The 24,665-nt window shown below is 30.9% G+C and overlaps 1 protein-coding gene and 1 long non-coding RNA gene across 3 annotated transcripts in view; both read left to right on the top strand.

Moving 5' to 3' along the window:
- LOC107450335 (zinc finger protein basonuclin-2) overlaps positions 1-16,726 on the top strand; it is a 166,271-nt gene extending 149,545 nt beyond the window's left edge. The window contains exons 1-3 of one of the 2 annotated variants that reach the window (XM_016066102.4): positions 1,464-1,629; positions 4,501-4,736; positions 11,618-16,726. In XM_016066102.4, the coding sequence (XP_015921588.1) occupies positions 1,611-1,629; positions 4,501-4,736; positions 11,618-14,944 (3,582 nt within the window). In that variant the 5' untranslated portion in view covers positions 1,464-1,610 and the 3' untranslated portion in view covers positions 14,945-16,726. Of the gene's footprint in view, positions 1-1,463; positions 1,630-4,500; positions 4,737-11,617 lie in introns of those variants that run through there. The other variant, XM_021145546.4, reaches the window with a different exon arrangement.
- Positions 16,727-22,462: 5,736 nt separating this feature from the next.
- Positions 22,463-24,665, top strand: part of LOC147807347 (uncharacterized) — a 39,410-nt gene continuing 37,207 nt past the window's right edge. The window contains exon 1 of the long non-coding RNA XR_015435627.1: positions 22,463-22,637. This is a non-coding gene — a long non-coding RNA (uncharacterized LOC147807347). The remainder of the gene's footprint in view (positions 22,638-24,665) is intronic.

The following is a 24,665-nucleotide window of genomic DNA, read 5'->3' as shown; positions in this document are numbered from 1 at the left end:
GCTTTTGAACAGTAATTACAGAGTCGTTTCTCTAGCGAAATATCTAAGCGGAGTGTATCAGAATCGAAAAGTCCTCTTGTGAAAAACAATCTTTATGACATCTGAAATATAGAGTCCGTTTTTTTTTCTTCTTCAGAAAGCCGACAGGAGAACCTGTGATTATCCAGGCATGCGAATTCACATGAAAACAGTTCCCTACTCACACCCTCATCTCTCAGGTCGGGTATTACTGTTTTCGGACTTATCGGCGACATCTTTGAAACCATGACTTTTGATCGGCCCAGACAATTTTCTTTAAACCTCTCTTGTTAAGAAATGTACCTGCTATTGTATTATTTAAAAAGTCAGGTCCGGTTGGGATCTCCGTGCATGTCCGATGATGTCCACGCCTTCCGTTCGGCCCCATAGATCACGAAGACGGAAAGTGAGGTGTGGTGGTCCCCCTTCCCCCTCTTTTACATCTTCAGGTTGATTTTGTAGAGGGTTGTTTTTTCTTACCTGATGTTGAAGATAAATTTTACATTATTTTCATAAGAACTATTTTAGATAATAGCTTTAAGCCTTGCACTTTCATTTTCACACTCTGAAAAATCGATTCAATGTTAAATCGTAATATCGATATTTTAAACAATATTACGATGCAATTTATATAACGTGACCGACGTCCTGATGTTTATATAACGTCCTTGCTTGTCGTATTATTAGAAAGCCAACGTATCTTCAAAGGTGTTGGAATTACAAAAACTATTTAAAAATGCCGGAATATGGGCTATTATCTTTCCATTTGATCCGGCTGTGGGCTATATACATCCGGCTGTTTAACGAAGGGTTAAAATAACTTTAATTAAAATACTGAAAACAGGAGTGTTGCTTAACTTTGTTCTTTTATTAAAAAAAAAAAGTAGATATTAAGTTAATAATTTATTTCAATTCATTTCATATCACTGCTTAGGAAAGATCTGAATTTTCCAGAATAATTTAATAAAATTTTAAATTTTATGAATCATGATTGTTACTAAAACATCAGGATCATTTTTTTTTTCGTTTTTAATTTTAAATAATCTTCTTGTTTATGCAGAATTTAAAATTTTGAAAGCATAACATCGTTTGAAACCATAACTTTAATATAGCATTAGCTGTTGAAAAATTTATTGTTGAATTGTACCACAACCTTGGACCAATATTTCTAAGATTGTAAAGCAAAGATATATTTCCAGATGATCCAATCATAACCACAATAGAAAAGGGGATTTTCATTGATCAATACAGTTGTATTTAATTAAACTTTGAAACATAAGGTGTAGCAAACTTAAACGTTGACAACGTTTCGTAGGCTATTCGTTCTTGCAGTTCTCTTGCCTTCTTCAGGGTCATCGTTTAATTGTCATTGGTTAGTCACCACCCCCTTGGGGTTGAGGGGTCGAACCGTCATTCGTTCTCACGTTGTTACCTTTTGGGACTTTAGTCACTTACAAACAGGTTTTGTTCAAGTGTCGAGTTGTTGAATGAATGTTCACTATTATTCAGAGAAAATACACATGCGGTGTGCTTAGTTTTTGTGGTGTGGTGGATTCTCTGTTGTTACGGATAACTAAAATAAATTCTATCTCATGAGGTATATAACTTCACGTAAGTACATTATTTTTTTATAACGATATAATGAGCATTTTTTTAAGTGTTAAAGCATTATATATTTAGTAATAAAACAAAACATAGACTATTCTACAGAAGCATTTCATACGTGAATTTCAGTAAACAATCTGCATTTCTGAATACATTCTGCTCATGGATTATTTCTTTCTCATCTTTTATTTTAAGCAGTAATAAATGTTACATTGATTATTTTTTTTAATTATTATTATTTTAATTATTATTTTTTTATTATTGCTATTTTTATTAATATTATTATTAATTTTTTTTTCTAAAACTCTGCGTCTTTACTCATAAATGCATGTATATTAATTAATATAGAAACATTAGTACGATATAATGAGCATTTTTTGCATGTTAAAGCATTAAAATATTTAGTAATAAAGCAAAGAATAGATTATTCTACAGAAACATTTCATACGTGAATTTCAGTAAACAATCTGCATTTCTGAATACATTCTTCTAATGGATTATTTGTTTCTCATCTTTTATTTTGAATAATAACGAATGTTATATTGATTAGTTTTGGTTACATTACTTTTTTAATTAATAATGTTAATTTTTTTCTATTAATATTTGCGTCTTTACTCATAAATGTGTGTAAATTAATTAGTATAATAATGTTAGTTAAATAATCGAAAATACATTTTATATAATAGTTTAATTGTCGCTTCCGTAAAGTTCGGTAAAAAAAAAAATCTTTTTCTTGAAATATATTCTGCTTGATTATATTCAATAATAAAAATGAAATGTTATATTAATTTAATCGAAACACATGTATATCTCAAAGAATATTCATTTATATGTTTTGCTTAATTTAAACGAAAATAAAATATTTTATTATAGAATGGTTGTGCAAAACTATAATGTTTCCGTTTTAAATTATACTTTATTTTTTTCTGATTATAACAATATGATTATAAAAAAAAAACTATTTTTAGTCTTTTAACATTAAACAATACTTTTTTTTTAACCAATAAACATTTTCCCAAGAAATAAATAATAATTTTAGTATGAAATAACAAATTTTTATTAACAACTTATGTTAAATTTATATTATAAAAATGCTTTATTTGTGAAATTGTCGGAAATACAGAGTATTCGTTGTAACATAGGCATCAAAGCGTATTTAAATTTTTGTTCCTGCTTTGCAATAATTTATTTGCTAATGAAAAACCAATAAAAATCGCCTTATTGAAAAATAAATTCCTTTATTTTAATATGCATTGAAATGAAAAAGAATTCAAAACTAACTTTTTCATGCTTTTTTTAAAGTTACCTTAAAAAAAATGATACATTTTTCAACTCAGATAGATAGGTACTTTATTTATGTGGTATTAGGGCTGCACAATGGGCTATTGGCGACAGTTTGGGAAACATTCCTGAGGATGATCCGAACATATGCCATCACAATTATGATCCTTTGCAGGGGAGGAGGCTCCTAACTTTGGCAGCCTGGCAACCTGTGCAAGAAGTCAAACACTTAACGGTAGAATATCTTAAGGAGGACCGATACCGCTCACCCTCGGTCCCTACGCAGGCTGATCAAAGTGGTCATCTATCTGCTGATTGACGGCAGCCAGTGAGGCTAACACGTGAATGGGTTAAATTTCTCTTCTATTATTTCAGAAAGTCAATTAATTATAAATTAGCAATAAATAAAAAATATGAAAACTTTTTTGAAGTACTATTTTCTTAGTACATTATATGCTTTTAATCATTGCTAAGTTGTTAACGACCTTAGAATTTTTTAAAAATTCACCACTCTTTATCAATTTCAAATCATCAGCAAAGTGCGAAAACTATATCTTATTATCAGGGCTAGAATGCTAGTAGCTTAAAAATTAAAAGAAAAGAAAAAATCAAAGAAGAACTGTTATCATTAGCATTGGAATGAAAAATATTGTCCTTAAAAGTTTTCTAAAAGATGTTTTATAATAGCTTTTTAATTAACAAAAAATTATAAATCGCAACTTGTATTTATAAATTTATTAAAAAATGAAGCAATAATTTAAATAAATGCGTAATTTAGGAATGTAATGAAAAGTTAAAATATATATATATATATATATATATATATATATATATATATATATATATATATATATATATATATATATATATATATATATATATATATTTATATATATAATAATGATGCATAAATAGGGAATTAATTAGTTTTTAGAAATAAACTTCAAGAACATCAGAATTGCATTGCATTTTTAAATGCTTTTAGATGTTCTTCAAATTGAAAAATTGCCTTTTATTTATTTGACTTTTTTATGCATTTGCCCATTTGCTATTGCTAACAATGGTGGAAAATAGAAATAGCCTTTCTCAAAATGAATAAATAGCACTTCATTCGCATGCTTCTTATCTGTGCTGTGTCCAGTTTTCTTTTATGTTAATCGATAATCAGCAAGAAAATTTCATGTTAAACATGCAAAATACGATAATAATTGATTGCTGTCTCACGTGACCAAACATGTGTTTCACGCAAAGCGATATTTCATGTTCAGTGGTTTCGCGTTAGTGAGGCTCGATTGAAAATGATTTAAAAAGGAAAAAGTCTGAAAATTGAAAAAAAAAAAAAAAAACATTTATTGTTAATATCCTAGCCCCAGTTTAAAACTTATAACAAAACGTGACATAAATTACAAGTTATAGCTTGTATCAATAGACAGTTAATACTGAATTCAACCAACCAGCCACGTTTTTAATATGTTACTAAGCAATCAAAATACAAATGTAGTTTTTAGTGTTCCTCAATTGCAAATATTGTTATTGTTTGTGTTACAATAATGAGTTCTTAAATAAGATTAATTATAAAATCTCCTCAATTTTTAGCTTTGGACAAATTGGGATATCGTCACTTGTACAATTGCCATCAAGTGGAAGTAGTGCAGCCCAGTATTGCTTTTGATGTTGCATCTCTGTTGCTCTATGGTACACAGGCCATACCAGTGCGATTGAAGATACTGCTGGATAGGCTGTTTAGTGTATTGCAGCGAGAAGAAGTTCTACAGGTGCTTCATGGTTTTGGATGGACCTATGAAGATTATGCTAGAGGATATATAGCACAAGTAAGATAATTTTGTTTTACATATGTGAGTGAAAATATAGAGTGTTCACGAAGTTTCCCAACAGCTTAAAGCACTTATTGCAAAAAAAAAAAAAAAAAATTCCTTTACAGCTCTTATTGAAATAAATTTGGACACAGTTCGAAATATGCGTTTACGAAAATGGACACAGTTAATAATGCGTATTTGCGAAAATGGATATAACTAGTTCTAAATACGTGTTCGTGATTTTTTTTTTTTAAGTGCACGAGATTAACTTTCTAAGTAGAGCTGTGGTGTCAGAATTGAAAAAAAATTTGCTGGTCACTGAATTTAAAAAATTCACTCTTGACTCTTGAAAAAAATTGTCCTCATGAACCTTTTCATGCAGATATTTATAAATATGTAAATAAAAAAATCGTTCGAATGAATATTATTTTTAATTATTTCCAATGAATATTATGATGATCAGTTTAAATGTGAAGTGAAACTTAAGCAAACTTGAGAAAATAAGATTTAGAATGTTTAGCAATACCAATAAAATGTCAAGAGTCTTATTCTTTTATTAAATCACTTCCTTGTTAGACTTATTAAAATACCTATATTTTATACTGTTTCTAGTTATTTAAACCAAAAGTTTAGACTATCTAACTTATATTCCATATAGTGATGAATTAGTTATGCATATAATAATTACACTAATTATTACACCATTAAGTGCTTCCACTGCGCTCTTTTCAAATAGCATTTGCATAGAATATCTAACCCTCATAAATCTCGCTGATCATGTTTGGATCAATGATTTTGTAAATTCTTTCAACATATTTTTTTTTAGAATGCTTATGTTAAATATTATATTTGTTCAAATATGAAATTATTCTCCCGATGAAAAGCCAGTAAATACATTTATCCGAGAAACGACCAGAGCATGGAAACAGATGGACCTCCTAACAGTTAAAGTATGCCATTCCTTAGTTCTGGTAGCCATCGTGTATCTCGAACAGCGGTTGTGGTCACCTTACACGAAAATCCCGTTTGCATTCGTCGTATTTTATGCAAATGTTGGCAGAACTGTTGAAAGCCTTGCGTCAAGAACGGCTTTTCCACGGAACAGAGCGGGCAGCCCATTTCGCCATGGCCTTTGGGTCAATTAATTCTGATGGAAGCAGTTGACGGGACAGAAACTGGGTTGACTCGGACTTTTCGCGTGGGAAGAATATTGTTTAAGATGGGGGGCGCTTGTGCCTCTTTCGGACGTTGATGGCCAAACAGTTCGAAGGGTCAGTCACGATAGGCAAAGTGTTTTAGCGTGTGCACCGTCCACTTTGATGTGGATCGTGACGAAGGTCGATTTGGGATCTCTTGTGTCTGGACCATGCCTCCTGCTTTAAGTCACATCATCAACAAGGGGGTGGGGGAAAATGAATAAAAGGGGGGAAGTTACTTAATGGTACACCTTGCTGTTCGAACTTCAGAAATTGTTTGGCAAATCGCGATGGACAGGTTCTGTCCATTTGTTTCCGTTGATGGTGGATAACTGGAACCTGCATCTCTTTGAGATGCATGTCAAAATTTCAAAATGCATGAATTGGTTCATTGTTTGTCTTTTTTTATTTAGAAAAAAAAAAAGTTTGATAGTTTAGGTTAATACATAATGCTTTTTGGCACGCCTAGTTTCTGAAAGATTAACTGTTAAAAAAAATAGTCGTAAGAAAAATATCAATTTGTAAAATAGAATAATGATGTTACCAGAATCTGACTGCCAAATTTTGAAATCAATCAAAGCGAAGGTTAGATTTGAATCTTTAAAAAACAACCTGTTTATTAATCGGTTGAAGATGAAAGTGAAATCTGCTGGAATAGTTTAAAAAAAATCACAGATCCAGAGAGCATTTTTCAAAAAAAAAAACAACATTTTTTTTTAATATTTATTTTCCAATAAAAAAGAAAACATATACGCATTTAAGAGTAAATGCATTTAAGCATTTAAGAGTGTGCATTTAAGCGTAAAAAAACGGTTAACCGAAAAGAAAAACAAAGTAAAGATCCTAAAAATATTTCTTTCTCATTTTTTGTTCTGTTTTATTATATAATTGTGTACTAATATTTAATAATTAATTATTTAGTAATTAATCTGTTAATAAAATGTTTATTTAATAATTAATTTGTTAGTTTTAATAATAAATTTCTATATAATATGCTGCAATATTTTTAATGTCTTTGCAAATTTTAAAAAAAAAACTTTCGTTAATTTTTTTTAAAGGAAACCATATAAATTTGTAATTACATGAATCGTATAAGATGATAAACATTAGTTTACTATTCGAAAGGAAACTAAAGGTACGAAAGGAAAATTTAACTTTTAAAAATTTAAACATTAAAATAATAATTAAAAATATTGTGAAGTTAAAATAGAATAATTAAAAAAATTTTAATTTAGAAATGGAGCAAAAGTGTAATAAAATCATAGGTATTAAAACAATAGACATTATTTAGGCAATTTATCTGGGTATTATGGATTTAGTAAATTTAAAAAAAATATATATTTCTTGCTTTTGATTGATTTAACACAAAATGTTTTGTAATACATTTTTAATCAAAAATGAAACTAATTTGTAATTTCATCTTTGGTATGAAACGATGTTCATTAATGTCATATTCAATTGCAAGGCAATTCATCAGGTTGAAATATTTAAGGTTTTGCCTCGCATCATACGATCAAATGACCTTTACAAATGTCTTTTTAAAAGTGGCTTGCATCACATCTCGAGATACTAAACAGCATCGCTGCCCAGCTTAGCAAGTGGAATCTAAAATACCAAAGTGGTTATTAATTTTTCGTCATAACTCTTAATCCCATGAAAGCTCTTACAAGATAAGAAATTAATATAACCCTGGCGTGTACCTCTCAATTATCCGTCGACGTTTTAATGGCTATAGTGGAGCTCTGTGAGGAAAAGCCGATGTTCCAATCACATGCCGGGCAACTAGGGGATGCTCGATGACAAGCAATATGTTGCAGGCGTTGATATTTTTACTCTTTTTCGCATCTGTGTCTTTGTAGTACACAGGATCTGTAGGAAAACTGTTTTAGATTGCCTTGTGCCTGGACTTTTTTTCTTTTCTTTACAGTCTTTTAGTTTAAAGTAGCAAGAAATATTTACACGTCGCTGTCAGGGTTTAGGAAGATATGTTGGCTATTACCACACATGTCCAGAGTTGATGTCGTAATTTTTTGAGCGAAGGAATAGCAGCGGAACTATTTATAAGTCTTTTTCTTCTTCTTTGTCTTCGCCCGAGTTCCTGACAAAACTATTTCCCACCCACGTAAACAAAGGCCAATTGAATGACAGATGTATTGACTTCTTTTTTTGTTGTTGTTAATTTTTATTTTATTTTTAAAAGTAGTTTATCTACAGTTGGTTCTTTTTAAGTGGTACTTTGTGTGTAGGAGAAGAGATCATTTTTTTACGTGTTGGCTTAAATATTAGTGTGAGGAATCAGTTAATTAATATGTTAGCGCCAGGAAGCAGTTAATTCAAATGCTAGTGTGAGGAATCAGTTAATTCAAATGCTAGTGTGAGGAATCAATTAATTAAAATGATAGTGTGAGGAATCAGCTAATTAAAATGTTAGTGTAATGAATCAGTTAATTAAAATGTTACTGCGAGGAATCGGTTAAGTTAAATGTTACGGCGCGGAATTCGTTAATTAAAATGTTACTGAGAGGAAGCAGTTAATTTAAATGTTACTTTGAGGAATTAGTTAATTTAAATGTTAGTGTGAGGAATTAGTTAATTTATATGTTACTGTGAGGAACCAGTTAATTTAAATGTTAGTGTGAATTTTACCTTTTACTTTTAAAGTTAACTTCCCATTAGCTACTAACTATTTTTCGTACTAAGAGAATATGTGGTATTTTTATATCAGGCATTTCTATAAATTATTTATATTTTCATGAAAATTCATTAATATATGAATAGTTAATTACAATATTGAAAATAATTAATAATATTAATAGTTGTTTTAATAACAATTTAGTTATAATTAAGCTATTTATGAAAATGATAATAATGAGTGATTAAAATAATCATGATTTCTTTTCTTGAGCGTTTCCCTCCTGTGCTTTTGAAACTGAAAGTAATTAGGTCAGATCATTTTACTGCAGACTGGTAAAAAGGACATAAACGTAATAAAATCAAATACATAGCAATATAGTTCATATTTTAAGAATATACATTGAAGCGTGGTAAGTTGACCCCTATTAACAAGAAATTTTTCTTTTAGAAAATGCAATAAAATTTCCCTGAATTAGAGAAATAGCATTAAAATCTAACCTAAGCCCCTTTGTGAGTTAACTACATGAGAAACTATGGAGAACTTTTGTAACAAATACATTTTTAAGTAAACATAACGAAATGAAATTTAAAATTCTGATTAAGTTGACGAACTTTTTAAGTTAACCATTAACCCTTTGAAGGAGAATTTATATTAATTATCTTTTTTATTTTTTTTTCATTATTTTGTATTAACTTTTGTCAAAATATGTTATACGTTATATTAAGCATTTTTTATAATTTATGGTTACAAAAAGTACATCAAGAAACACCGATGTCTTTTTCTGCATAAAAAGTGAAATATTCCAAACACAGCTCACTTCAAAACTATAATTTTTCAAATTTACAGTTATTAAGATTTAAGAGAAACGGTTATTAATTACTAATTTACGAAATCAATTATTGATAATTTTTAAATATGAATGAAAAAAGTATTTTTCAAACTAACTTTTTTCGGATTTTATATTGTAGTACAAATATAATTCTGATAGTATAACAGATTTTTTAGCAACTATCAGTTTTTATTTTATAATTAAAAAATACTAAAATATATTTGTGCTTTTAATTAGAGCGTCACAAAGAACTTAATAAAAGAGACACCGATGTACCATCGGCGTCAAAGGGTTAAAAAAATGTTCCACAACAACCTAAGTTTCCCCTGTATTTTATTAAGTAGAGTTTTCAAGAAAACCATCTCAAACGTAATGAAATTTTTTTTTTAAAAGTGATTCTTTCATTGTTTTTTTTTTCCTACTTCAGTTAGGGAGTGATTGTTTAAAACGCACGAGTTTCACTAAACGGAAACAGGATGTTTAATCCAAAAAAGCGAGTGGCTTCTGACTATCCACTGTGTCTATGGGTGCCCCTCCGTTGACAAAGTGAGTGTTTATGGAAGAAGCACGGGCTCTGTTTATATTAAAAGAGGCTCTCTCTCCTCGTCATCGGGCTAAAAACTGTTGTGTTTATTTGCCCACCGAAGACAGACATCAATAGGCACACCACGTGTCCGTAGCTTCCGACGTGTCTTTTCCAGAACATCCGCCCTATTACGCCATTTTAACAGTGAAGTGTCATTTCTTGTTTGACTAAAAGCTAAATAGAAATGCTGGGTGTTCGTTCTTAACAAAGCAACAATTTACATGTAGTATCTCTTAAACTCTCTGAGGATAGAAAATGCATATTTAGTATTTGAAGGTGTGTTTCACTGAAATTATTATCTGGAAAGGCCCAAGGGGAAGATGGGGACAATCGCCTCGCGGTCTGGGACTGTTAACTGCCCGGTCAAAACTTCTAGCAAAAATGTAGTTTTTTTCAATTCTTTTTTTTTCATTAGAAATTTCCGTGATTTATTTTTACATCTATATAAAGATTGTAATTTCGGATAAAGGTCTTCAAAAAAAGTCTAAAAAATATGGAAATAAAACTAATTGTTCTTTGAGGAAAGGGTCTGCTTTAAATGTCACCTTTTGGCCGCATAACCTGTGTCCAGCTTTGGCAATTAGATACAAAAAAAAAAAAAAAAAAAAAAACCATTTAACTTTAACAGTACTGGATACAATACAAACGCAAATAAAGATATGCACTTTTGTTATTTGGGGACATTGAATTCAGCTGGTTTTGTTTAATAATTTTCTAAAAACACGGCTGTGGCATACTATTTTAGATTTAAGTATAGTGGAAGGGGGAGAAAGAAGAAGGGAGAAAAAAAAATCAAATCAGGGAATCGAAGGATTAAGAAATTTTGTGAATAAGCATAAAAAGAAATTTTGAAAACTCAATATAATTTCACTGGTGTACGAAAAATAAGTATAATTTTACACATTTCCACATACACAAATTATACTTAAGTTTCGGACACCATAGTACTTCACATATCTATACATTCAGCATTTAATACAAACCAAGTTATTTTATTTACTGACAATTTCTGCTAGTTTGAAGTTTGGTATCAATTGCAGTTTTGAGTAGGCGATAATTTTCAAATCATGTAGAAACTAGATAATATTTGAGGAAAGTTTTAAAACATCTTCTGAAAGTTTGTTTTTAGCGGTGACAGGTTAATTTAAAACTTGAACTTAAGAATAACCAAGTATTTTCAAATCTCTTTTGTTATATGAAAGTTTTAATTAAGATTTGATTAGTCGGCCGAAGCCTCCCTGTGTAATAAATAGTGACTGGTGCATGTTAAATATGTCAGGTCGCAAAGTCCTCCATATTTCCGTAATAAATTATATCTCTGAGGGTCCTGAATTGAAGATTGATCGTTCTCTGGTTCAGGTCAAAATTACGATCTGTGGAAAAATGCATGAATGGGTCCGTCCCATAAACCAGTGTGGCAAAAGTCAAATTCTTGGTCATTAATGGCACCATTGGAAAACGACAACAAAACAAGATTCAATTTGTTATATGTTTTTTTATAGCATGACTAACAGTCTAATTTTATTCATCGTCCAATTACTTTGAATAAACATAAGTATTTTCGTTAAAGAATAAAAAAAAGTTAAACTTTGAATTTTTTTAAAATCTTTTCTTGAAATTCCTCTAATTAGTATTCACATTTTTTTCCAGGATCCATCTGGCACCGTTTTGGATAAGTGGTTACTAGCTTCAAAAGAAGAGGAAGTCTTCATTTTTCAACAGTTCCTACGCTTCTCTGAAACTAAATCTATTGCACAACAGTTGCTTTTGCAAGAAAGTGGTGACAAAATTGACTGTGTAGTTACCCCACCGGCTACTGAATCCGATATCAAAAAGTTTATTGAAAGGACTAATAACCGGGGCACACTTTTCAAGCATCATAGCAATAGTTTATACGATTCAACTATATATCCAGCTATGCCCTCAATTGTAAGCCCAAGTAAATCTTTATACAGGCATACGTCAAGTGTCAGCTCTACTCAGTCGAACATTAGTTCTACTGTCTCCTCGCCTATTGATTGCACAAGCCCAATTGCTTTATCACCTCTTAATAGACTTCAGAACATGCAACCTCATGATTATAGAAGAGATAGTCCAGAGTTAGTTCGAAGTGACAAAGATAAAATGTTGTCAGTTGCTGTTCCAGCTCACACCTCTCTGAACTCTCCAACTTCCGTCCCTAATATTTGTTTTACCACTTCTAGTCTCCCACACATCCCCAATACAAATAATTCCTATTACGTCAAAGCCAACTCAGAACGTAGTTTCAACGAGGAAGATGTTTCTGAAGACGATGATGGAGACAGGAGGAATGGTGCCATAAACCTGACTAGACATTCTCTGCCAACGAGCTATATGGACTCTGTTTATGCCGCCAAAAAAATCAGGCATTTGAGAAAGTCAGCCAATCCCATGAAAAGGAAATGGAATCCTACGGTTCTAGCTACTCTTGCTATGAACCCAGCTACTGGTAAGAAACGGGTTCAGTGTGGTGAATGCTACAAAACTTTTTGTGATAAGGGAGCTTTAAAGATTCATTACAGTGCCGTACATCTAAGAGAAATGCATAAATGCACAGTTGAAGGATGCAATATGATGTTTAGTTCAAGGCGAAGCCGGAACAGGCATAGTGCCAATCCTAATCCCAAATTACATACTCCAAATTGTAGAAGAAAAATTAACCCGCACGACGGGAGAACTGCCAATCCCTTTCCTGTTCCTCCAGGTACGTTTGTTGAATTTCCTAATAGTTTTGCTTCCTATCCTCCTGGCCAGATGGAAGGAGAGAGCAATTCTTTCTCCGATGATGATGATCAAATGACTATGGTTCCTAGGGTAAATTCTATGTATGATCATAACGTTAAAGGGTCTTCTCTAATAAAAACAGAAGACAGGTTACCGGAACCTGATGACGTGCCCCTATCTTTAACTAAAAAAATTCGAATGGAGGACGATGTGAACGAGCCATCAAAATGTAACATAAACGAAGGGATTGATTTAAGTTTGAAAGAATGTAGTTCTCGTAGAATAGCTGATGTGAAAGATAGTTTTTCAAAAGAAGATGTAAAGCCTGAACAGAACACATCATCTGAAGAAAAAGCTATAAATGCTTTTAAACAGGAGGATATAGAAGCTGATAAACCAACCACGGAATCAAAAGAAAATTTCAGGATGGAATTGGAAAACGGTAAAATGCATACTTTACCAAATAATCCAGATTCAGAAATTTTATGCTTGAAATCTGAAACCAAAAATTTCACTCCTAAGTCCCAAACTGATAAAGAAATCCGTGAAGCCAGCCATGCATATAAAAAGCTGAAACACTCCGATACTGAATCGTCTCTAATAACCAATCAAGCCAATATGCCATTGATGACAAAAGGTGTTCGGAAGCGTAAAAGTTTGAATCCTATTCGATGCCCTGCTGCAAGTGATGATGATTTGCCTTTCGTATCATCGGATGATTCTTCTAGCGACACTTATATTGATCAAGATAATGATGAGAATGGTTTGCTAGATTCAAAGTCTGATTATCTGACTTCTGATGGGTCAGACTCAATGAATGACTTAGATGAACTGGAAGACAACAGTGCAACTGGTGATAAAAGAGATTGTGCAAACTCTGTCAACAAATCATCCCAAGTGATGACTTCTTCTACTGTTAACTCATCACGGGCTTCAAACTTGAATGACGCCTCCGAACAACGTTTGCGTGACCACGAGCAATACAATGGTTTCTCTGTATCTGATCTCAGCAAGACAAAATCTAGTAATCAAATTAAAAGCGAAGATATAAGTGAGAATCCTCTGAGACATTTGGAATCTCTGTCATTGGGAGCTTTTACCAATATGCTGAATGTAAATAATAGGACTAATTTCAATCAAAGGGGGGTCAGTGTCTCAAGTGGTGTATCTTACCATGCTCCGGGGCTGGGATTAGCTTCTGTCACTACAACCACTGCTCCGAACCGTGCAGAATCTCCTGTTTCAGATGTGATGCCCACTTTAACTCAAAACTCAGTATCACACGCACCACCTCTAACATCAAGCTGTACTTTTAACAATAGTGACACCGATAACTCCATGTCCGAAAACCAACTGCCTATGGTACCGGTTTTTAGAGATGCATCCATGATAGGTTCTCTTGAAATACCTGTTGACAAGGAAAACCCTCGGCGATGCACAGCATGTGGGAAGATTTTCCAAAACCATTTTGGTGTAAAGACTCACTATCAGAATGTTCATCTCAAGGTTATGCACAAGTGTACGGTGGATGGTTGTAACGCTTCATTTCCATCAAAGCGGAGTCGAGATCGCCACAGTTCCAACATGAATCTTCACCGGAAACTGCTTTCGACAACTTCAGATAGATCAAATCTGTACTTCGACAAAGCCAGTGCAGTGTACCCCTTTCATACAGATAGTTACAGCAGGGATTTATTCTCCCGTTTTCATGAGCAAGGTCCTCATCCATTGGCAGCAATGGAATATTACAGTCGACTTCAGCATGATGGTGCAACCCCTACTTTTCTAAACCCGTACACCCACTTGCCAGGTGCGATTCCTGGTTACCATCCAGCTTTTTACAATACATCAGCTTATACGACTTTCAAGAACGATGCGACCACAAGGTACAATCACGAAAACAGTGGTCGCAATAGTTCTCTAAGTTCCATTAGCAACCCATCGTCTCCTGGGCCTTCCTCGGGAGGTTCTCCTAAGGAGCACTCATCCCATCAGAACTCTGTGAAGTTGGATGAAGAGTTATCTCCTGATCATGATGGGAGGTTCGTTTGTACGATTTGTGAGAAAAAGTTTCACGAGAGAGTTGTGCTTAGAGAACATTACGAAAAAAGTCACACAAAAGAACTTCTGGAATGTTCTACGAATGGTTGCAATAAAGTGTTCCTATCAAGGCAATCTAGGAATGTTCACAGTGATAATTTGCACAAAGACAAAAGTGTGGAGGATACGTAGTGATAACTGTAATTCTTGTTACTGCATGTAAAGCAATTCAGAAAAAAAAAATGTGCCAATGTAGTAGAAATTGTGAATTTGAATCATGTCCCCAACAGTTTTTTTTATTTTTATTCATTATGATTTTTTAATTTTAACTCTGTTTGTTAGGTTAGCAATATGGAAAGTTCGAACATTTCGTTTTAAAAAATGTTGTTAATAACTAATGAACTAGTTAAATGCATACATGTTCTTAAAACCAGCAGCTAAGCAGTGTGTAAGTTTTTTTTTTATGGATAAGCAACATAACCTTATGCTATGAAAATTTGAAATATAACTCTATCCTTACAGTATTTTCCGCTTTTTTTTAAAAAGTATTTTCTTTACATTTTATAATATTTATCACTTAATTTACTGAATTAAAATATTATATAACAAGTAAATAGATTTTTTATACTTCAGGCATACTCTTATAATTATTTACAATCAGTAGGAAGTCATTGAATTTCCTTTTCCAAATTTAAATTGATACAACACAAGACACTTGTTTTGAAAATAAAACTGTTTTTAAAGCCAAGTAATTCTCCAAAATCAAATCTGTTCAAGGGATTGATGTAAATTATTCGGAAAATTTTGCTAAAATGAATAAAATTATGTAAAAAGGATTGGAATACCACAGTAAAAATTTTCATAAAAATATTTATTTTATAGCAGGCTTGTTTTTGTCTTATCATTTAATGTTTGATTGAAACACATAAGCATTGAGCATATTTTCTCAGAAGCATTCAAAATTTATAAGAATGTTTATTTAAATTAATAATAAAAGTATTTTAAATCATATTATGGTTATTGATACAATGTCCAACCTATTTAATATATATAATGTTCAAAATTAGTTTTCATGATAGTAGAGAGGTTTTATTTGTGTTTTTGATTTTGTTGAAACATTTGTAATAACTTGATAGACATTAAAGATGAATCAAACTCTTATTTAAGACCAATTTTAAATAATTATCACTCGATACATTTTTAAGTTTTAAATGAAATTACATCAATCTTACTATTAAAATTAATGCAATACAAAAGTGAATTAAGTGACTAAAGATGAAAAAAATCAAACTTCTTTTTAAAAAAAATATAAATTAGGTGAAGTCAGTTAAATAAAAGTTAATTTTTACTACAAATAGAGAAGAATTTTTATATAGGTAATACGTGCTAATCTGTTGCTTTTTCCTCAGATATAAAACATTTAAAAATCTTGAAGATTTTAGTTTTTAAATGTTAAAAAATTATAAGTTTAACTTGTAAAATGTTCAGTTGAAATTCTGTTCAAACATCTTCAATAATTTAAGCATTTATTACATTGAATGAATGTATTTTTTTGCTTTGAATTTGTTTAACCTTTGATTTGGCAGAAAAATACATGAAATTGTTTTTGGAAAAAAGGGAGATTTAAAAAAAAATTGGAATTTTAAAGTGCTGCCTGATTGCAACACTGCCAATTAACGGTTAAACATTTTTTTTTCTATTTGATTTGTTGAATCGAGTTAAGTAACTCGATGTTTAAGAATATTTATACTATTCTATTAAAAATTGTTGGTGTTCATATATATGTAGAGAAAGTGTATATAAGAACATTTTTACTATAGAAATGATTGTTAATTTATTTTGAAATTATGGCGCCAGCTGTTATGTGTAAAAAATGCTGTGCCAACATGTGTATAAAGTTTTTCGCCAAATAAGTTTAATATAACAGTCATTCCTCAAAGCAACAAAAAAAATGTTTCTAATTTTCATTCCCCCCCCCCAAAAAAAAAAGAATGCAAACCTATTTTAATGCAAAAATTGTGAAATTTATTTAATTTTAAAATTGTCATCAGGGGCCGTACAAATATTATGTTAGTATGTTTTTTGACAATTTTGGACTTCCCCTCCCAGTCCCAATAAAAATAAGTAAATTACAAACTCCTTTCCATGCTTGCGTACGCAGCAAGTCCCCTTCTGGTTTTTATTTTTGCTGCAGTAATCTAATTTTAGGATTAAATTCAAATAAACTATGTAACATTACATAGAACAAAATGTACGTTTTAATTCCTTTGATAAAATTTTGAGCAAAGTATTTTTTAGGAAATTCTTGTGCGTTGTTTTAGTGTTCAAAACTTTTGAACCCTGAAACTCCCCAGAGAAAAATTTTTTTCCACTTTTTCCTTATTGATCTAATATTTTGTTACCCATATTCCTTTTTTTTACACATTTACTTCGCCTTTTTTTGCTCTCACCTCACCTTCCCCCTTGTCAGTAAAATTAAAATAAGCAAATCACATACACTTTCCTCCTCTTACGCGCTTGCGCATTGTTTGAACGGCCCCACCAATTTATATATGTTTCAAAGTACATTTTAGTACAGGATGAGCAGTATTTCAGCCAGGATTAAATACTAAAGAAAAATTAAAACTAAGAATCCCAAAAAATCAACAAATTGAAAGAGATTGGGTAAGATAATAATAAGCCACATTTAAAAATTAATCAGATGAGCGTCTTCGATAAACGATACAAAGATTTCTATGTTACCATTCACTTTATCATACTGTTATTCAGTAAAAATTCTCTGGTTATTCCGTGAAAGTATCTATCTGAAAGCATCACTGAAGATCAGTCTAATGTGAAAATACAGTCGTCCCCACTTAATCGCCCCTCGGATAATCGAATAACCCGCTTATATGAATAAAATTTAATGGAACCAATTCATTTTACATTAAACTAATGTTGAACTTCCCCGTTTAAACGGTTATTTGTTGTTTTTTGCCCCCGCTTAATTGCATAAAGAAGTGGTACTGAAATGAAAAAAAATTTGTTAATTTTAGAGAAATATTTCACCAGCTAATATATAATTTCCCTTTTTCAGTTAAGATATGGTTACAATAGGTGGTCATTTCAATAGGGACTTCTTATTATAGTAGGTGCTTGGGATGAAGTTGAAAAATTAACCAAATCTTGCTGCCAGTTATACATTGAAGTAAACGAAGGGGGTTTCACCCCTCTTTGACTTACTTCACTCACACATCATTTAGTATGTAAAAAAGGGATAGAGTGATTTGTTTTTAGGTCAAGACTTGTGGTCTCCTCTTGATGCACTATTAGCTTTGATAAGAAAAAGTTTTAAAAACCTAATACACTAGTGTAAAGAGTGTCTTTTTCTTAAGTGGAATAACGGCTTAATCCAGTGAATAATTTTGAGTTGGTTGCAAGTTGAGCGCGAAAAAGAATGATTTAAATCTATCGGAAAAAAACAATGAATCTTAGAAACAATAAATTTTAAAGAAATCCCCAACTAAAATAGCGCATTAATTAGGAATTTCTCAAGTTTCAAAGATTAAAAGAAAAAAAATTCTGCATGTGTTTGAAAGGAATACGCACAAGTTATGAAAATTTTTGTAGAAACAAAAAGGGAATATCTAATCTTGATAAACTGAAAAATTAAACCGGTATAAAAAAGTCTTCAATTATAGAATTTTTCGGATAGGTTTAAATAATATTTTAGTTCCTACATGATACTTTTTACTAACATTGATTTATTTTTATGTAACTGCAAATGACATTTTTTTATGATACTAAGGAAGAAAGTTTTAATTATAATTATTTATTGATCATATAAGTGAGTTTATTTAATCAAACCGCGATACTAAACCATTAAAAAGTAAAATTTCTTGAAAATTCAGAATTTTAGACTGAATATTGCATTCCCCTTTTAATCGAATAACCCGCTTAATCGCATAGATTTGGCTGGAACCGATGGTATTCCTTTAAGCGGGGTTGACTGTATTCCCTTTCGAAAAAGTGTGGATTATCACTTTATTACTCCTCAACTAAAAAGTAGAAATAAAAAGTGGTTGCAAATTTATGAATTTGTCTGATAATTTATTGTTTTCGCTACCGTTTCAGCTTATAAAAAATCTTGCCAGGAAAATGTTTATTCTAATCTTATGAATTTTTCTAAGAACTAATAAAAAGAAAGTCATTTTTACTATTTTTTCTTTTAAATATTTTATCTGCGATTTATGCCTTTATTTCCCAATATGGCCTCGAAGTAATGCAATAAAAATTATTCTCAATTGTCTTGATCTATATTTGCCTTATCCATTAAAATTTACTTTAAAAGAAAGCTGATTCGAAAGCTGGCACATTTTTATCAAAATCTGTAAAAATCTTAAGTACAAAGCAGGCAACCGATATTTGCCTGTTCTTTGATCAGTGTGATGTGCAATAAAAATTGTTTTCCTATTCATTAAGCAAACATTGCATTTAAAATATCATTGAGGATATTAGGTATGCTGATTTTGTTTAATGGAATTGTGTATTGTGTTTCTATCATTTGTATCATATTTCTCAGATATATTTACTGTTGCAGCTCATTTTTTTGTGGTACTTAAATAAATACTACGATTTATTTCGTTTAGTTTTTCTTACATTTTTTATATGAACATTACACATTTGTAAGTAAGACAATATGCTTTTTTTAATACCGTCGTTGAACAGACGACCCAATTTTAGGTTTACGACTACTAATCTTCAACTCCGTATCCTTGTAATTTTGAGCCCGATCCGGAAGACAAGGGAACTCCTGGTATTGGGAGAAATTTGCCTTCGTGGAGGACTTTTTGATGAAACTAACCCGCATTTACTTTACATGGAGAGGAAGACCACGAGAACCTCCCACGGTTAGCCTGACAAAGGGACTCTCACCCATGATCCGTCTACCATTGAGAATATTTCACGTCAGCACTGTGTTCGGTGCAAGTCGAATGCGGATTCGTATCGATGAGTCATCGCCGGGATTCAAATTCAGTTCACCTCATTGGAAGGCAAACGCGGCTCAAGACAATATGCTGACGTTTATCAGAAGTTAAAGTTGTTATTTGAAAGCTTTGTTGTCGAAAAAAATAACGTTTTTTTTCCCTCCATTTTTAACCAGCACCCTCTATGCTAACTAAAAAGACCACAGTTTTGTAGAAATTGAAAAACGTTTGTAATTAAGTTTTCTACATGCAAAAAGTAAAAAGCTACTCAGCTGCATTATTTGGGTTCATGAAAATTTGGAAAAATTGAGAATTATTCATTAATTTTAATGATTTCTCCTAGGATTTTTAAGAAATTTTAATAACTTCTAAAATGTTTAAGTTATTTGCTCTAAAGTCCAGATAATTCCTTACAGCAAGATGGTATATGATTTTAAAATTATTATTTTGATTCTAGTGCAAGAGAACAAAACTGGGGCTGTTTTACTTTACTTGGCGAAGGAGCTTCGATAAGAGGAATTGTTAAGAAACTGCGGTGAAAGAGTATCGTGTAAAAAAGCAGTTTTTTTTTTCTTGTCTTTTGTCACTGACAAAACAAATTATTTTTTTCTGATGTGACACTGATTAAATAAAAAAAAATCGCTTTTTACAGAAGCAATGATAAAATCGAAAATTATTAAATAAAGAAAAAAATTTCTTACATGATAGTTATTTTCTTTTGCGGTGCTGATAAAATAAAAAATGAATATTTTGAGATGGCATTGGTTAAATAGAAAATCGATTTCCAATGGAGCAATGATGAAATAGAAAATTCATTTTCTAATGTGACAATGATAAAACAGAAAATCCTTTTTTAACGTGGTATTAATAAAATAAAGGACAATATTCTGATGTGGCAATGATAAAATAGAAAGTAACCTAACTTTACAATGGTTTAACGGAAAATTATTTTCTTTTGTGGCACTAATAAAAAAAATACTATTATGTGACATTGGGGTAACTAGAAAATTAATTTCCGATATAGCAATGATAAACTCATTTTCTAATGGACAATAATAAAACAGAAAATCTTTTTCTTACGTAGCACTGCTAAAATAGAAAATAATTTTCTAATGTGGCACCAAAAATGATTTTTTTTAATTTTGCATTAGTAAAATAAATAATTTTCTCATGTGACACTGACAAGAATTTTTTCCTAGTGAGGTACTGTTAAGAAAGGAATTAATTTTGTAGTGCAACCATAATAAAAAAAAAAAAAACAAATTCTGTTCCTGATGTGGCACGTATAAGACTATTGTGGCACAATGATTCTTGTCAACAACATCGAAACAGCTATCATAAATTTAAGACTTACAATTATGCTTCATAAGTTTGTTGCTCACTAATACAATATAAACTACAATCCCTAAAAAATATGCATTTATTTGATCAAAAACAGATTTTGAAAACAATTCTTGTCGCCTTGTACAATGCTAACGCTTGCAAAATGCGCCAAAGCTTGCAAGATACTATTCATTCATGTCTTCAGAATCCGGAAATTCAAATTCACATTTGTCTAAAAACGAAATTTCAAAGGGAAAAAAAAAATACTCAAAAAGTGATTTGTTTCTATCACAAAAGATGATACCTGCGTTTCAAAGAATAATGACTTTTCTGTCAACTTCAAAGAGCAGGTACCTTGACTTATGCCCCCCTGAGGAGCGTCCTTATCCTTCTAACGACGCCTTATACTTTTTATTTATATTTTTTATTCGATCGAAAATCACCTGTGACTTCAAGTGACCTGTTCGCCCACGCGCCTCGTGTCACATGCTCTTCAAATTTGACAGGAAGTCGAAGCAACACAAATTGTCAAGATAGGTTTGCTATAGTTTGGCATATTTCATAAAGATGATGGGGACAATGGATTTCGATTCATGTTGCCACAATTGTCGCCAATCGTTGTGAATTGATTTTTCTTGGTTTAAAATGAGGCAAGCATGTGACATGACAACAAACTATGGAAATTGTGATAAAAAATAATTTTATTTTATGTTTTAAAAAAAGTATTTTTTCAATAAAGTGTTTTATCATATATATCATTCAGCGGGTATTGAATTGATATTTACTTGCACGTATTATCAAAAAAAGTTTTTTCGAAGATTTTTCGCCAACTAATATAAAATAGGCCCATTTTAAGAGCAGTTAAGTGAAGGCATCACCCATTATTTTAAACTGTAAAATATCATCTTACCGTAAAGAATTAACTTGGTTTTAGAATGAATGGATAGCTTAGATAATTATATAAAAAAAAGGAAAAATTACGAAATTTTAAAAACCACCAATTTGGTAAGATTTTTCGAGTCAAAATCAATGAAAAATTCTCAATATTTGCAAATTTTCATGCTCCCACACAATGCAGCGTTAAAGTAACGTTGGCATTTTTTTTTCCTTTTAAAGAAATTAAAGCACTAACTCTTATCATCTTCCAAAAGGAGGCTTTTTATCAGAATTACGCTTTGGGTAATATTTATGATTAGCACAGATGGCGCAGGCTAAGTAGGCTGAACTTTAACAGTCATGAATAATTGTTACGAACGCACAACAGTAATAGAAATAGCTTACTATTCACTTAAAAAAATTTATCTCTGGTGATCACAAAGCATTTGAAAAATAACCTTAGTACGATATTAATATGTTATTATAAAATCTTCAAAAAAGAAAAGAAAAATAAAAACGCTAAATTTCGGAAGCATTTGAAAAGTTTCTATTTACTTATTACAATACAATCGGAATTTTTTACGAACTCTTTCCAAGGTAAAGAGTCTTTGATATTAGATTGGTTTATAATTGCTGTTTCTACTCTTTGGGCCTGGATGGAAATCACTTCATACTTTCAATGAAAGGGTTTCGTAGTAATCCTAAGGACCGCAATACAGGTATGCAATAATTCATTTATAAGATGCTGTAACATATATATTTGTAATTGGTATCTATCTCATTGTACTGGGACATTATCATACCTTCCTTGTAACGAAATAAGTCTCGAATATAAAACTTTGTTCTGAATTATAAAAGTGAAATGTTTTTAAAAGTACCAAGTGGATTATTATTTTAAAATCAATATCACATTTTCATCCACTTATAATCATAAGAAGTCGAAAACATATATTTTATTTCATGTTAAATAATACTCATTACTGTTAAACTTCACAATTTTAAAGACAGATATTCAAAACTAACCACTTTTGCAAACAAGGGTAAATCGAAATTTGAAACCAAAAGAAATTCTCAATTTTGAAAAGATAACATTATTAATGAAAACAAAAGATATATTATGTTTACTTTCTTTGTTGCTGAATACTATTAAGGATAAATGTTGATAGATAGTATTATAATTTCTTACTTCTATTTATTATTTATCAAGATTAATATCTTGAGTATTGAAAATTTAAAACTGCAAAAGAAACTACGAAGACTATCGTTAAGCGACAAATAAAAGACCCAAACAAACAAGCGTTTTCATTCAGACAGGATATTTTCTAAGAACGGTAAATAACTAAATATATTTCACTCGTATTATAATTACTTATTAAAATAGTAATTTAAAATATAATTTGTATGTTGTGTCTGCATGAATTGCTTTGATTTTAGGGCTTTATGATTTTAGTTTTTAAAAATGTTTATTCGTATTTCAAAACAAAACTTACTGAAATTTTGCGATTGCTTATTATTTGCAAAGAGCTTGTTCACGTTATCGAATTCCCAATGTTCAAACTTACTATTCTTTATAATACTGCCTTGTCTTTTGTTATATAGCAAACATAGAACTATGGCATGTCAAACTAAAATGGTTGTGTATCATAGTAAAATTAGAGAAAATTCTAAACATATTTTTCTACAATTTAATTTTCACGAATAAACTGATGATGGATAGATATTCTATTTGGCAGTATCATTCGCTACGTGCAAAATACAAGGCTATCACAAAATCAGACTTGGAGGAATTATTTAAAATTATTTATACGGCATTTTACTGTAAAATAATTTAGACGGTTATTATTATACGCATTTTAGATTCTCTATTAATTTTATTGTGACAAAATTAGGCCAATACAATTCTGTAATCAACAGTTTTTGATAGGTAGTTAAATAGTTTATAGTTGCCTGTTTATAAATTTTTGATCAAGATTTTGTATCTTTTTCATGTAATTGACTTTAAAAGAATTGTTTAGCGTTGTGTGAATTGGTTCTCATCAGTTTAAATTGCAGTAAAATTAGATTTGTAAAAATCTGAAAACTGCAGTTTTAAATTACTTACTCAAAGCAAAATATTGCATAGTTTTATTGTTTTAAAATTTCGGGAAAAAATCCGCTGAAGTTCTGCAAACTATCTAACGCTATTTCTTGTAATCTAATGGAACGACCCTTTCATTTTCTACTTATTTTACGACGCATTGTGCTGGTTAATAATGCAATATCAACAAAAGTTTGTGAAGTACAATAAATTGTCACGAATTCAAAAAATTATCCTAAAATCCAAGATGACGATAGGGTAGAGGCCTTTTAATAAAGTCCACACCTATATTACTTTCGCAATTTAACAATTCGGAACTAATATGAAAAAATAAGCGTATGAAACCATATGGAATTAGAAAAAATCCGCTCAGTAGGAATTTTAAAGCTGTGCTAAAATTTTTGTATTGTCTATGTCCAAGGGAAAATTCAAAAATTGCTTCTCTTGTTGTTGTCTTACGCTACTTGTCAGTACTAACAAGCCTTAAAGCTAAAAAAAGTCTTAAAAAAAGGTAGCGCACGTTTTCTTGTTTTCCAGTTGTGCCGTCTGTGGCCAAGATTTTGACTTCTGCCACACACTTACGTCACAACCTGCTTTAAAGCGAGGATACATTCAGACAAAATCCATCCGCAGATCGTAGTTTTGACCTGAACCACAGCACAATCAATCT

Source organism: Parasteatoda tepidariorum, chromosome 7 (genome assembly GCF_982258835.1).
Source record: "Parasteatoda tepidariorum strain Cologne lab strain chromosome 7, Ptep-v5.0, whole genome shotgun sequence".
Taxonomy (NCBI): domain Eukaryota; kingdom Metazoa; phylum Arthropoda; class Arachnida; order Araneae; family Theridiidae; genus Parasteatoda; species Parasteatoda tepidariorum.
This window is presented reverse-complemented; position numbering and strand designations above follow the sequence as displayed.